General features: G+C 43.6%; 2 protein-coding genes across 2 annotated transcripts; one reads left to right on the top strand and one right to left on the bottom strand.

The window, feature by feature from the left end:
* Positions 1–1,819: 1,819 nt before the first annotated feature.
* Positions 1,820–4,071, bottom strand: vkorc1 (vitamin K epoxide reductase complex, subunit 1). The gene is made up of 3 exons (XM_062526744.1): positions 3,684–4,071; positions 3,078–3,187; positions 1,820–2,952 (listed from the first exon to the last, which is right to left on the bottom strand). Exons 1-3 carry the CDS (start codon positions 4,007–4,009, stop codon positions 2,735–2,737), a joined length of 654 nt encoding a protein of 217 aa, XP_062382728.1. The 5' UTR covers positions 4,010–4,071; the 3' UTR covers positions 1,820–2,734.
* A 1,235-nt stretch (positions 4,072–5,306) lies between these two features.
* mapk7 (mitogen-activated protein kinase 7) lies at positions 5,307–15,036 on the top strand. The gene is made up of 8 exons (XM_062526747.1): positions 5,307–5,565; positions 7,814–8,148; positions 8,337–8,502; positions 8,851–10,304; positions 10,396–10,434; positions 10,492–11,663; positions 14,294–14,427; positions 14,667–15,036. Exons 2-8 carry the CDS (start codon positions 7,827–7,829, stop codon positions 14,818–14,820), a joined length of 3,441 nt encoding a protein of 1,146 aa, XP_062382731.1. The 5' UTR covers positions 5,307–5,565; positions 7,814–7,826; the 3' UTR covers positions 14,821–15,036.
* Positions 15,037–15,174: the final 138 nt, after the last annotated feature.

Below are 15,174 nucleotides of genomic sequence, written 5' to 3' on the forward strand. Positions count from 1 at the left end.
AAACTAAAGGATAAAAGTGGTGTTGAGCGCAAAGAGACAGGAAGATGCTTATCTGAGGATTTCAAAAAAGGCAGGGCTTACCAAATACAATGGCGATCAGTGACATTTGAGACACTATGACAAATTCCATCATAAAAAGCCCAAAGCAAGTGTTTTAGGAATTTTGAGCCTGTGGTGTTATGGTCCGCTGGTTTTCTCAGCACATGTCTAAAACACATGTCTACAAATACGAGGTTGTTTGACATGTTGAGCCAGGTGAGCCACTTCCTTCCTAACCTTTCACAACTAGTGATCCTATTGCAATACAAGTCAATATGATACATCTTTGTCAAAACTATCCTCACACTTGAACTCAAAAGTCAAAGTGAGTATACAAATCACTGGCTGAATTGAAATACAAATGCTGTGGTGAATTATTTACAACCAACATGTATTTGTTCAGTTATCTTGAGACTCATCGCACCTGAGAGACACTGATCCAGGTTCATTATCAGTGCCAGCTAAACGTTAATTTGTATTGAGTAGGTCCACAGTACACATGTAATCCATCTGTGATATGCTGTGTATTTGTAAGGCGGAAGGTTCTCATAATAATAATAATAATAATAATAAAAGATATTAGCCATAATTTATAATTATGTAAAGATCAAGCAATGCCATTTGGATGTTTCCTCTTTCATCACCTTCTTTTTGCTTGGTTGAAACAACCTTTCAAAAGGTCTATTACGTAGAAAACAATTCAGACATTACACAATGTCTCAGTTAGTCCCCTTTGTCACCCATCATTGAGTTTGGAGGCCTTACAAGCACTTTTGTTTATTGTTCTATGTTACATCACAGACCTCTCCCCATCTTTCCATAAGACATCAACAGCCTATTGTGTATGGGATACATGATGAAATATCTCAATAATTGTCATTCACACTCATAATCTTTATAGAATCTAGAAAGAATCCAATGTAATAGTGACGAGCAGAATTCAGTGGAAATGGTGCTCGAATGACATACAGGGAAGAGATTAGTAAAACCAGGAATAATGTTTCACTTGTTCATGTGTCACTATACTGATTTAGCCTATTGTTTTAACTTGTATCCAGTTCTGAAATATCTCAATAATTGTCATTCACACTCAAACTGTTTATAATATATATCATATATTATAAAATCTAGAAAGAATCCAATGTAATTTGTTATGTTTGTGTCGTTAATGAGCAATTATAGCACATTTTTGCATTTCAATTTCACAACCAAGTCACAAAATTGGATGTAATAAATGTAAGCATGACGAGCAGAATTCAGCGGAAGTGGTGTTCGAATGACGTACAGGGAAGAGATGAGTAAAACTTGGAATAATGTTTCACTTGTTAAAGTGTCACAACACCTACAGTACTTGATTTAGCCTATTGTTTTAACTTGTAGCCAGTTATGAAACAATGTCATTTGCTATGTTTGTGTCGTTAATGAGAAATAATAGCTTATATTTTAGTATCTCAAGTCACAACATTGGATGTAATAGATGTAATGAACAGTGCATGAACAGTGACGAATAGAATTCAGTGGGATTGGTGCTAGATTGACATACAGGGAAGATATGAGTAAAACCATGGAATAATGTACATTTGTTAATGTGTCACAACACCTACTTGATTGATTAACAGAAGTAAAACAGAAACTGGCTCAAGTCTTTGTCATCACACCTTCCACAAGACCTTGCTGGAAATCATGTTTGATAACACAAATTCATCATCTATATTCTTGTGACAACATTGCATTCACAGTGGTGAGGGGATGGATAGACAACTCAATAGACTATTGGATGAATCCTAATAATTTAATGGCGATTTGTGTATTTAATAAATGTATACTCTTGTACACTTTTGAGAATAGATACTTAACAGATGTGGTTGTAGGGTAGTTCATCCAAAACAAAAAAGTGTATTCCCATCTGGTTCAGACTCACAGCATGAGATGAGTGTGTCTTGAGTGGATCACAGTCTTCATCAAAGATAGAAAGTAGGCAAAAAAAAATCTTAAAAATTGTCTTATGAAGCGGTAATTGTAGCACTATCAGTGGGATGATGCAGCCGCCTAAAAGGATTTGTATGGGTTTTTCGTGGCTTAAGTGTTTGAGTTTGAACAACTGAGCTTTGAGCTGAGTATACTGTACTAGTATGTAGTGTTTACAACTAGCTGCCATCCTCATTCAGCACATTTTAGCAGTCCAAAGGCAGGCGACCACCAGACACAGCGTTCAGCCGTATGGACTTGATGCACAGGATTTTAGAACAGTTCTCTAAGCCTGTGCAGGTGACGCGCGGCAGACGTTTCTATTGGGCTTTGCTTCGTTAAAAACGATGGAGTTATATTTTGTTTCCATGTCATGTTACGCTGCGTACGTGTCCGGTGGGTGCTGGCCATAATATGACTTGGTAGGGACTCCATACTTTCCCTAATTACCTTGCCTATCAAATTAAAGGACTCAGCAGATATGTCAATAGGCTTAATTTTTTTTAATGTTTTGAATTTTTAAAAAATGCTAAGGTTAGAAATTAGAATTTTTTTTATAACATCAGTGACAGACACACACACACACACACACACACACGCACACACACACAGAGACACACACACACAAACACACACACACACACACACACACACACACACACACAGACACACACAGAAAAAAATCCAGCAAAATTCCAGCAATGCCCAGCAAAAATATAGTGGTTCCTCAGCCAGCTTTCTCCTTCTTTTTCTCAGCATTCAATCCATATCTTCGTTTCAGATTGGTGTAAAGTAGAGCAAAGTTGACAACATAGGTGGATACACAAACCACACACAAGTCACCTAAAACGAAAGCAAGGATGCCAGCAAGATACACAGAGCCTGCCATAGACACCCAAGAGGTGATCACAAGGAGGAGTGCAGCTCTTTTGGACACAAGCTGGCCTGCCAGAGAGAGAGAGAGAGAGAGAGGGAGGGGGAATCAAATATACACTAGAAATGTGTAACGTAGTCGTGTACATGTAATTTAGATGTCCAAATACATCTCCAGGTCCTGGTGGACAACTCACCTAAAGCCAACTGCAGTGTATAGAATATGATGCCTAAAAGACTGTTTGGCTGATTCAGTGGACTGTCAACTGGAACAAAAAACTGAAGCAGCCCAAAGCCACGTCCCCATCTGCAATATCCAAAAATAGATCAACTGTTATATGACATTATTTTAGTCATGCATACTACGTACACTTTATTATCACTAGACATCCGAATCAGTCATACAAAGGGTGCCCAAGTCAAAGGGATGTTCAAAATCATGAAAACATTTTGCTATAGTGTGTCCTGAATGAATGATATGCAACTATATGCACCATACTTTGAGTTAGTTTTGTCTCGTTTGGTGGGTGTGTCAGAGATGCTATCCTATCAGCACCAATTGTAGCCTACCAAAAAAACAAACGACTGTATTACAAAAGACCGTGAGCATTCACCTGAAGAAGTTAAGAATGAAAAGTTGAGAACAATGCCCTCACCCCGCATACATATACATCCACTCACTCACCAGTAACGCAGGCTATTGACTTTAGGTCTACATATTACAGAATTCCCAGCGCATGTTAAACAAATGGACATGAGTTACCATCAATTTTACTTTGAATGTAAGATAAGAATTCACATACCTAGAGGTAAACACTTTGGAGCAGCTGACGGAGTCGGCGAGGTCACACAGAGCTTTATACCCCGGATCATGCTCTTTTGATAGCTCGACGTGTAGGGCATACACTGATAAAATTATCCCTACAACGCATAGCAGTAAGCGAATTCTTCCTTCCCACGCAGGGACCCCAGTTGAGCGATTTCCCGACGACATGGTCAGATAATACAGTCTGCGTTGAAGATAGTTTCTCTCGGTGAGGCTTGAAAATCTCACTCTGCGTCCAGAATGTCCGCAAACGTATCGTGCAGAAATAAGGTAAACTCCTTTTCGGGCAAAGACCCTGACCATAAACTACCTGGAACTTCTAAATGTAGAGCTGAATTACTTAACTATGCAACGTGTACGAAAAGAGTCCAGTGCTTTGATTGGATGTTAGCAGACAGATGTGTTTGATTGGTTGGATTGTGCAGATGTTGCAGTCCACCACGTCGACTGTGCACTGCCTCAAAATTTGGAGAGTGGGCTACTGTGTCAAGTGTTGCCAAAAAAACTGTTTTTACCCCAGGTTGGAGAGACGTATAAGACTTGGTAAACACAATGTTTACACTTTATTAGCAATATACTGCAGTTCTCTTATTCTCCTATCTGACAATACCATGGTCTCTTTAAAACAAAAAAAAGTTAACGCACTCTCAAGCTATAACTCATTTAATTCACATTAAATATATCAGATGCAGAATATGGCATCTAGCCAAACGCATCCGTCTTATAATATGTTTTTACATTAATTAAATGAGTTATAGCTTGAGAGTGTGTTAACTTTTTGGTTTTAAAGAAGCCATGGCATTGTCAGAGAGGAGAATATGAGAAATTCAGTATATTGCTTTGTTTTATCCAGTGTTTTCTTGTTTACGCAGCCAAAATCGTCTATTTTACGCGGAGTTGAGCGCACCTAGTTCTGGCCCATGGTCTCCTTAAAAAGTCGTAATTATTGGGAAATTCTATCACTTGTGGAACCTATTCCAGCGTATTGTCCTTTAGTCCTCACATCTGGCAACCTTGTGGTTCAAAGTACCCTGCAATCCAGTAATAACAGATTCATGTTACATATTTCAGATGGGCAGCGAGTGCATGTCTGTCAATGGCCCTGTCTGCATTGGAATCTCATAGCTGTGGGCTATGAATGAGATGTGGGCCAATTAATCATGTTGACTGTTGATAGCCTACAGCCTGGCTATAGCCTACGTCATTATGCTTATGAAAAAAAGAAAAACGCTCTCACATGTGTTTAGGTCTAAATGTAAACAAGGAAATTGTTTTCCAAGGTTGAACGTTGACTCAAAATCCTATAATCTATTGAATTACCGGTAACCGAGCCAAATGTATTATCATCTTATGGAGGTAGTCAATTTGGAGTGGGCACAATATTGTTTGTTGTAACCCTCACACCGCTCCGGTAAACCGGCACCGCCCAAGTACTGACCCTACTATTCATCCAAATAGGACCGCCCACTGTACAAGCATTTACCCTCTATTGGATACTTGTATAGGAGATGCAGATCTTACTGGATACAGAGTTGCCATTCAAAGTCGACACGGAAATGTATGAGGAAGTAAAACATCGTTTGTAGATAACGAAACCTCGACATGCTGGGACCGGATAGATGAGACGGACCACTGTCCCTCTTAATAACAAGGTAACTATGCGAACTGTGCGTGGATAGAAATTAGACCCCTTAGGCTACAATAAATCCGACCATAGCTTCACATCTTGCTACAATGTGACGAGGGCGAGACAATGCAGTCTACAGGCGCACACGCCTTTGCGTAAAAAGAGGCGTTGTATGCTTCTCGCGGTAGCTTTAGAATCGTCTATAGGTTTCCAGTGCAGAGAAAACGTCAAGGTAAGTTACTTTAAATGAGTTACGTGTTCCTCAAATTATTAGTGATGATGTATGAGTTATCCTTATTAGTCAGGGCCTTGTTTGTTTATAACGTTAGCTGTCCATGTTGAATTGCTTTGCCAGACAGCTGTAGGGTAGCCTATTCTACATATTACGTTACGTTTATTAACAAATGGAAAAGGTAGAATGATATCCTTGTAGAATATGATTTAATTGCATTAGACACATTGCAATGTAGGCTAGTCTTCAGTAGAATCGCTTAGCGTGGTAATTCTTTTTTTGGCGTGTTCCAGAATTCATGGATTGAGGTGTACTGTATGTGAAGTGAAATGTGTAGGACCCGTGTTGTGTGCCTTCTGGTTTTTCCACCTACTGGTTTCGGAGCTGTTTCCGAGGCTGCCCAGCTGTCATGTATACCTATCAACAGCAACCGACGGCTACCGAAGTCCACAGATTCGCTACATATTCATAAACATTTTACTGGCCTTTGCATGTCACACCTCAATAAAAACTGTGTTGACCTGAACTGAATATTTGAGCACTATATTACTATAACATATTCCAGCGGAAAAAAATGTTTTTTAAAAGTAGTTAAGCTGCATGAATTTGTGTCGTGCTGGATTCGAACCATCCTCAGCAAAACTAATTACGCACAAGTCCGATTTGTTCTCGATTGTGCTATCGATGCTCACGTTAGACGTCGGATATGACTTTGTCTTCACTCAGTAGATCATGAAGCACAGTTTATCCCAACCTTCCAAAACAACTGGTTACCTTCATTCAGACTTTAAAACATACTGTATCATGCACTCTACCTTCTGTTACACGTCTGCATATCCATGTGCAAGGATTTGTCATAAATTCTAACAGGCAGCGCACGGATTCTGAATCAATGGGTCAAACAACTGGTTACCCTGGCCTCGCTTTCTAACAGATGGGCTGCAATACGTTCCTTGAATTCATTTTACTGGTCTTTTGTCGCACCTAAACTGTGCTGAACTGATCTGAACATCTGAATATACTACACTAGCCTATAACAATCACAAGGGGCAAAACATATTTGTTCTAAAATTGTATAAATACGATCTATCGTGCTGGATTCGAACCCTTCTCAGGAAAACAAGAGGCATGCGAGACCATTTAGCGCCCCTCCACACCACCAACATCTCAATGAAAAGTGAAGGCCTTACCATAATCACTCAGTACGCCAATATTCACTGTTTGAAAATGCCTAAACAACTGGTTACCTTGGCCTCAATTACAGATAATCCCTACAAACTGCTTGGGCTTATGTCAACATGACAGGTGCAGGTGCACCCACGTTTCTAAAGCTCTGATTTGAAGAAATGTCAACAAAAGATGCGCACAACCTTTTTTCCATTATTTTCGTTGTATCCTAGCTATATTGGATCACCTGCACACAGATGTCAGAAAAACGATTTAGCCTAGGCTAATTGGTGTAAGTTTTGTTTTGTTTGACATAGGCCTATTCGTAGTGTAGCCTATAGTAGCTTATACTACTTAATTTTCCTTCACATCACAATTTTATTGAGGTGTGACATGCAAAGGGCAGTAAAACGAATCCAAGGAACGTAGCCTATTGCAGCAGCCCATCTGTTAGAAAGCGAGGCCAGGGTAACCAGTTGTTTTAGACCCATTGATTCAGAATCCGTGCGCTGCCTGTTAGAATTTATGACAAATCCTTGCACATGGATATGCAGACGTGTAACAGAAGGTAGAGTGCATGATACAGGTATGTTTTAAAGTCTGAATGAAGGTAACCAGTTGTTTTGGAAGGTTGGGATAAACTGTGCTTCATGATCTACTGAGTGAAGACCAAGTCATATCCGACATCCAACGTGAGCATCGATAGCACAATCGAGAGCGAGTCGGACTTGTGCGTAATTAATTTTGCTGAGGAGGGTTCGAATCCAGCACGACACAAATTCATGCAGCTTGACTACTTTTAAAAAACAATTTTCCCGCTGGAATATGTTATAGCAATATAGTGCTCAAATGTTCAGTTCAGGTCAACACAGTTTTTATTGAGGTGTGACATGCAAAGCCCAGCAAAATGTCTATGAATATGTAGCGAATCTGTGGACTTCGGTAGCCGTCGGTTGCTGTTGATAGGTATACATGACAGCTGGGCAGCCTCGGCAACAGCTCCGAAACCAGTAGGTGGAAAAACCAGAAGGCACACAACACCCGTCATCAGATCAAATGATTTCTCTAAATCTCCCCCCAGAACTGAGATTTTCATGAATATGCCCAAGGAAATGGGATCAAGAGATCTTGCAGACACAGCTGCCATGGCAACTCAAAACGCAGTGGATGCCAGTGGCAGGGGTGAGAATAACAGTAATGAAAACCGTCACCCAGAAGTGGCTGAGTCGCATCCTCCACCCAATAGCGATGTTAGTGGCGCCACGGATGCCAACACAGTCGCTGCCAAGAACTTGGATATTCTCAAAGCCCACTCCCTAGATGTTATCTTCGAGGTTGGCGAGGAGTATGACATAATCGAGACCATTGGGACAGGGGCTTATGGCGTTGTATCCTCTGCCAGGAGGCGAGACAATGGTAAGAATGTTTAACTTTAATCCTTTTTAATCGAAAAAAATAATCATGTCAGATGGACAACTTTTTCTCAGGGGAGTTAAGATGTAAACTGTGATTAGAGCTGTTGAAATGCTTTGACAGAAGTGTTTACTTTAAATAGTTTTAAATCTCATGGATTGTGCTACACAAGGTGTCCTTGTATTGTGCAGGTGAGCCAGTAGCCATCAAGAAGATTCCAAATGCTTTTGAAGTGCTTACCAATGCCAAGCGCACCCTGAGAGAGCTGAAGATTTTAAAGCATTTTAAGCATGACAACATCATTGCAATTAAAGACATTCTGCAGCCTGGTGTCCCACAATCGGCTTTCAAGTCTGTGTAAGTTTGCTGTTTCCAGTTCTTCTCAACCCACATTCTACATGTGACGCATGCCTATGTTATTCCCCGTTCCTTAGTAAACTCTGTCTGTTTTCACTAGTTACTCCCCCTCTTTTATCATGGCACAGTACTCCATGCCGATGTCTTCCACATTTTCTGGAGAATTGCAAAGACATAAAGTAGTTTGTCTTTGTGTGAAGAATTCATTGGAGAAAAAAGTGATATAAACATTGCTCACTGGCTAGTTCCCCCCCCCCCCCCTCAATTCTACTGCTTCTTTGCTTATCTTGCATTTTTGTTCTTTGTTAGTCGTTGGCGTATCTATTCATACCCGTCTCCTTTGTACAGTTACGTGGTGCTTGACTTAATGGAGAGCGACCTCCATCAGATCATCCACTCCAGGCAACCGCTGACCCCCGAGCACACGCGCTACTTCCTCTACCAGCTGCTGCGCGGCCTCAAGTACGTGCACTCGGCCAACGTCATCCACCGCGACCTGAAGCCGTCCAACCTGCTGGTGAACGAGAACTGCGAGCTGAAGATCGGCGACTTTGGCATGGCGCGGGGCCTGAGCACGGTGCACTCGGAGGAGTCGCGCTCCTTCATGACGGAGTACGTGGCCACGCGCTGGTACCGGGCGCCCGAGCTGATGCTGTCGCTGCACCACTACAGCCTGGCCATCGACGTGTGGTCGGTGGGCTGCATCTTTGCGGAGATGCTCGGCCGCCGCCAGCTGTTCCCCGGCAAGCACTACGTTCATCAGCTGCAGCTGATCTTGTCCGTGCTGGGCACGCCGCCCGAGAGCCTGGTGGGCATGATCGGCGCGGAGCGAGTGCGGGCGTACGTGAAGAGCCTCCCCTCGCGCGCCGCCGTACCCCTCGGCAAGCTGTACCCGCAGGTCGAGCCGTCGGCGCTCGACCTGCTCGGCGCCATGCTGCGCTTCGACCCGCGCGAGAGGACCAGCGTGTGCCAGGCGCTCGAGCACCCGTACCTCAGCAAGTACCACGACACCGACGACGAGCCCATCTGCGTGCCCGCCTTTGACTTTGAGTTCGACCGGCTGCCCATGGGCCGGGAGCAGATCAAGGAGGCCATACTGGTCGAGATCCAGGACTTCCACGTGCGCAAACAGGCCAGTAAACCCCGAATCCAGTTCCGACCCCTCGGTCAGGCGTCCAGCGCCAGCAGTTCGCCGACTCCCAGCGGTGCTAACAGCACATTAGCGATTAGCCAGATGCATCCTCCTCAGCCAGCAGATACGAACACTAACCAGCACGGTGACACGTGCAGAACGACTGTCGACACCACCCAGCCTTTCCGCAACCAGATACCTCCATTTTGTAAGCAGCCAGTACATTCGACCGACTCTCTACCACCGCTGACCTCGTGTCAGGATGTGGACATGCCGAGCGCCAGTTCCGACAGCGGCCAGGCGGACAACATCATCGATCTGACCACCCCCACGTCCTCCAAGGGTACCCCACCGACCGAACCGATGAGGGAGTGCCCGAAGGCGGAGGAATCCCCCTCCTGCAACCACACCTCTCAGACGCAGGCTCTGCAGAACCTCCCTCTGTCTCAGCCGCAGGCCCCCTCCTCTCTTCCGCCTTCCTTCCCAAACGCCGTCCCCTCGCTGTCTCTGTCGCAGTCCCAAGCTCAGTCTCTCTCCCAGTCCCTGTCTCGCTCTCTCGGGAAAGGGGCAAGAGGGACGACAGGCACCGGAGACACCACCAGAAAGGAGGGGGCCATTTCCGACGACACCAAAGCGGCCCTGAAAGCTGCCCTCAGGCAGAGAGCTAGGGGTAAATCTGCACTGCTTGCATAGTACATGCTCTGGTAAGGGTTTCAAAGTGTTCTGATTTTGCATTAATGCCTTGTCATCGTTTTTCTCAGATGGTGGAACTGCTGCAGTAAACACGGACGTTGGAGGGGGCGGAGGAGGAGGAGGAGGAGGAGGAGGAGGTGGTGGTGGTGGTGGTGGTGGAGGAGGAGGAGGAGTGAGTTTGTCATCATCCTCCTCCCATCTGTCAGATATGAGGAGACCCGTCACGGCCCAGGAGAGGCAGCGAGAACGGGAGGAGAAGCGGAGAAAGAGGCAGGAGCGGGCACGGGAACGAGAGAGGAAGATGAAGGAGAAGGAGAAAAAGGAGGGCAGGAAGGGCGATTGTTTGGGAGGGGTTTTGCTGAGCGACAACGACAAGAGCCTATTGGAGCGCTGGAAACGCATGAGTGACAGCCGCACGGACAAACCCCTGGAAAGCAACGGTACTAAAATCTCAGACAGCGCTGCGATATCCTGCTGTCACAGCCAGTCGGCGGCAGGAAAGACAATTCAAAAGTCAAACATGGAGGCGGCTGAGCCTCAGCCCACAAAACAACAAAACGAGTTGCCAATTTTCAAACCTTCCTCTCAACTCGTGCCCCCGGTTGGACATTGTGTGCCCCCTGGAATGTTCCAGCTGCCTGCGAGTCAGACTGTCCATCCTTTCGCTCTGGGCAAACCACAGGAGGGGGATATGGGCCTGGTGGCGATTGGAGGCGGAGGGGGGCTAAGTGTCGTAGGGGCAGGTGGCCTTGGAGTAATGGGTGCCACCTGTCCCCTGCCCAAGAACAATGTGTTAAAAGTCCCGCCGCAGCCCTCGGGCCAGTTCGTGGGCACGTCGGTGTTCAACTCGATGGAGAGCTGGACGGGGACTCCAGCAGGGATGACTGCACCTCAGCAGTTGCCCCAGCAACAGCAGCAGCAGCAGCAGCCCCAGCCTCAACCACAGCTCCCATCCCAGCAGCCGCCCCAAGTGTCTCCCCTCGCCCCACAGAAAAACTTCCCCCAGTCGCTCCCCCACTCACAGCCTCAAGCCCACCTCCAGACACCGCTAAACGCCTTTGTAAACAACCCCAACCCCCTGACCCACAACGGGACTGGTAGAGTGGGGCTTGCCAACTCCAACACCCCCCTGCCCAGCCTCGACCCAGTACCTGTAGACAAGCTCTGCCCCACTCTACCCGACCAGCCAGCAGTCCTCCACACACAGAGCTCTTCCCAGGGGCCCCCGGCAGACCTCACTCAAGCAGGCCTCAGCCTCACAGACTCCAGGCCACCAGATGGCAGCAGTGGGGCTCCAGACATCCACACAGTCACACTACAGCTCTCAAAATCACAGGTGAGTACTACAGAGGTCTTTTTTTTTATTGTTTGAAAGGCTTAGTTATCTAACCTACGTTTCAGCACACAGCATTTATCAAGGTTTTGGTTACCTTGATAAAGGCTGTGCTTTAACAGTGGTAAAATAAATACACAAAAAGAGATCGTGGCCCTTCCGTCATTTTTTTTGTTAATCAGTTTTTTTCTCCGTTTATGTTTTGTTTTGTTTTCTATTCCTTTTTTCTCCACACAAGTTTATACTTTTCAATTTTCAAACAAAACTAAACATGATGGGCATTTTCCCCCCCGTAGCAGAAAATTATGTTGTTGCATCAGTCCTTCTAATTTCCTACTACACATAAGCTTTTGTTAATACTTTGTCAGGGTTTTTCAGAAATGCCCATTTGAAAGCTTCACTAATCACATTTCTTTGGTCATCAACTCAGGCCATCCTTAAAAATATTCTTGTTTGCCGTAACCCGACCGACCCTGTCAATATAGGGCCGACCCAAACATTTATTTTTTCCCCCCTCTAGTCCGACCGACTTGCCGGTTGCAAATTGCGTTAAGACCGACCGATTTTTTTTTTAATTAGGCTTATTATTCTTTAAACACCCAATACAAATGCAATACAATAATATTATATTTTCTTAAGTAGGCTATTGTGAATACAAATTGCCTACATACAAACGTAGGCTGCGTTCTTTCTTCCAAATAAAAACCTGTGGCGTCATATGTTTATGTTTGTCATGCGCTACAGGCTATGCTTCTTCGAGTCTCATTCACTGCCAGTGGTTCGCGCTTGACTGTAGCCTAATGGCTGCGGCTGTAGCCAAGAAAATGTTCGTGGTCGACGTCAAAACTTATACTAGTTCGGGCACTATTATCCACCTGAAAACGCATTAAACACTTGAACATTTAGATGACTTGGCACGAAGTTATGTCCAGATATTTTCCCGGACCCATCCCTTCTCCCCATTCGTGTAACGGTGACCGTGTCAACAGACTTAAATGAGACCTTATTAAGGTTTTGGTGGAAGAAACTCAAAAAATTGAGGACGTGCCAGCATTAAAAGGTTTCTTTTGGATTGAAACATTTAAGTGATCCGTTAAGGGATCGTTCTACTACAGGCTAGCAAGGGCTATTCTTCAAGTGGTTAAGAACTAGCTACTGGTGGAGAAAAGAAAGCAACATAATGTCTCTGATTTGTAGGTTGCATTGACACGTCGTAGCGGTGAATGCAAGTAAACCGTATAATCTAGTTACCAGTAAAATCATTGATATTAACATATTATTTTTTTTATAATATATTTTCATATAATATATTTTTTTTGTTTACTTCTCTGGCAGTAGGCTACAGCATATTTAAAGCTATAGCCTACATTTTAGTCAAGTCAAGTTTATTTGAATAGCACATTTTAGAGGTCATTCAATGTGCTTTAGACACAAAGCAAATAGTAACAAATAAAAGCAGAGAAGGGCAATATAGTCAAAGAATAATTCAAAAGGTAAAGATCATTATAAAGCAAGAATTTAAGCAAGAGTGTTTGTGTGTTACAACAAATTGGATCTAGTCATAGGTGTGCAGATAACATACGGTTAATGCACCCTCTATAAAGTATGCTGATTTTTGTTAAGTCACGTTCAGAAATATTACTATATTGCCAAAAGTATTGGGTCACCTGCCTCGACCCCCATATGAACTTCAGTCACATTCTTAATAATCCATAGGGCTTTTATATGACATTGGTCCACCTTTTGCAGCTATAAGAGCTTCGACTCTTCTGGGAAGGCTTTCCAAGGTTTAGGAGTGTTTATGGGCATTTTTGACCATTCTTTCAGAAAGCGCATTTGTGAAGTCACACACTGATGTTGGACGAGGAGACTGGCTCTCAGTCCCCTTTAATTCATCCCAACGGTGTTCTATTGGGTTGAGGTCAGGTGCAGGCCAGTCAAGTTCTTCCACACCAAACTCTGTCATCCATGTCTGTATGGACCTTGCTTGGTGCACGGGTACACAGTCATGCATAGCCTATACCTTGTGGAAAGCCTTCCTAGAAGAGTTGAAGCTGTTATAGCTGCAAAGACTGGAACAACGTCATATTAAACCCTATGGATTAAGAATAGGATGTGACTGAAGTTCATATGGGGGTCAAGGCTGGTGACCCAATACTTTTGGCAATATAGTGTGTGTCGTGTGTGTGTGTGTGTGTACATATATATATATATATATATATATATATATATATATATATATATATATATATATATATATATATATATATATATATATATATATATATATAACATGCAAATGTTTTTAAAATCATACCAACAAAATCTCTGTGACCAAAAATTAACTTTTTTTTTTTACCTTGAATCTTGGAAAAAAAAATATTTGCCTACCTACCGACCCAAATTTTTTTTGGGGGGGCTGTTACTGCAAACAAAGATATTTTTAAGGATGGCCTCAGAATGTTATCTTTTATAAACTTCATGACAAACTCTCTTCCATTCCATATATCAAAATGTCTTTACGTCAGTTACTTACTCTCTCTACCCATTTAATTTGGTTTTGTTTTGTTTGTTTTTGTGTGTGGTACATTTGATTTGCTCTTTTGACAGCTATGCTCTCTTTCTCATGCCAGGTGGAGGATGTGTTGCCACCCGTGTTCTCTGTGACCCCGAAGGGCAGTGGTGCCGGCTACGGTGTTGGGTTTGACCTGGATGACCTTCTGACACAGTCCCTCACCGACCTACAGCACTCTGACCTCAGGGAGAGGTGTGTGAATAAAACCAAGAAGCCATATTATCTAGTCCCTTGGAGAGCTTTGCTTCAGGGCCTCTTGCTTAAGGGATAGTTGTCTTCACCATGAATGACAACTGAAGCCATTTCTAGTCCCTTTGAGAGCATTACTAATGAGCCTCTTTATAAAAAGCCTCTGTTAATAATGTCAGGTTATTTTGATGAGTTGAGTTGTCTTCACCATGAATGAAGTGTCTTCTTGCTTTCTGTTGCAGTCACAATGACTCTGCCCCTCTCTCTGCATCGTTGCTTTCTGATTGGTTGGAAGTTCACCGAATGACCCCAGCTGACCTGGAATCACTGCAGCAGGAACTGCAGCTTGGATCTCCCATGATCCTCTCTGACAATTCCACACTTCCTGATTCGTGATATTCCTTACCCCTGTATGTTTAGAACAAAACTGAAGGAAAAGAGTAGAAAGAGCTGTAGTTCTTACCACAGAATAGTTACTGTACGTCATAGATCAACTTTGTACATTGCTTTTTTTAGTCATAATAACTGGAGTGATTGATTGGATACCATTTAGGCGTTTGAGTTTTGCAACAACATTACCAGCAGTGTTTTTAAATAAAGGACATAAAGGGATACTTTTGGTTGTGCATTAGTTTTCTACTCTTCACTTTTGAGTTTACATTTGATCAGTGCTGCACTCTAGTGGCCGACTATGACATTACATCCCCCCACAAATGCCCATCCAAAACATATTGGGGTGATTTGAAGAAA

This window comes from Sardina pilchardus, chromosome 22 (assembly GCF_963854185.1).
Source record: "Sardina pilchardus chromosome 22, fSarPil1.1, whole genome shotgun sequence".
Lineage (NCBI taxonomy): Eukaryota > Metazoa > Chordata > Actinopteri > Clupeiformes > Clupeidae > Sardina > Sardina pilchardus.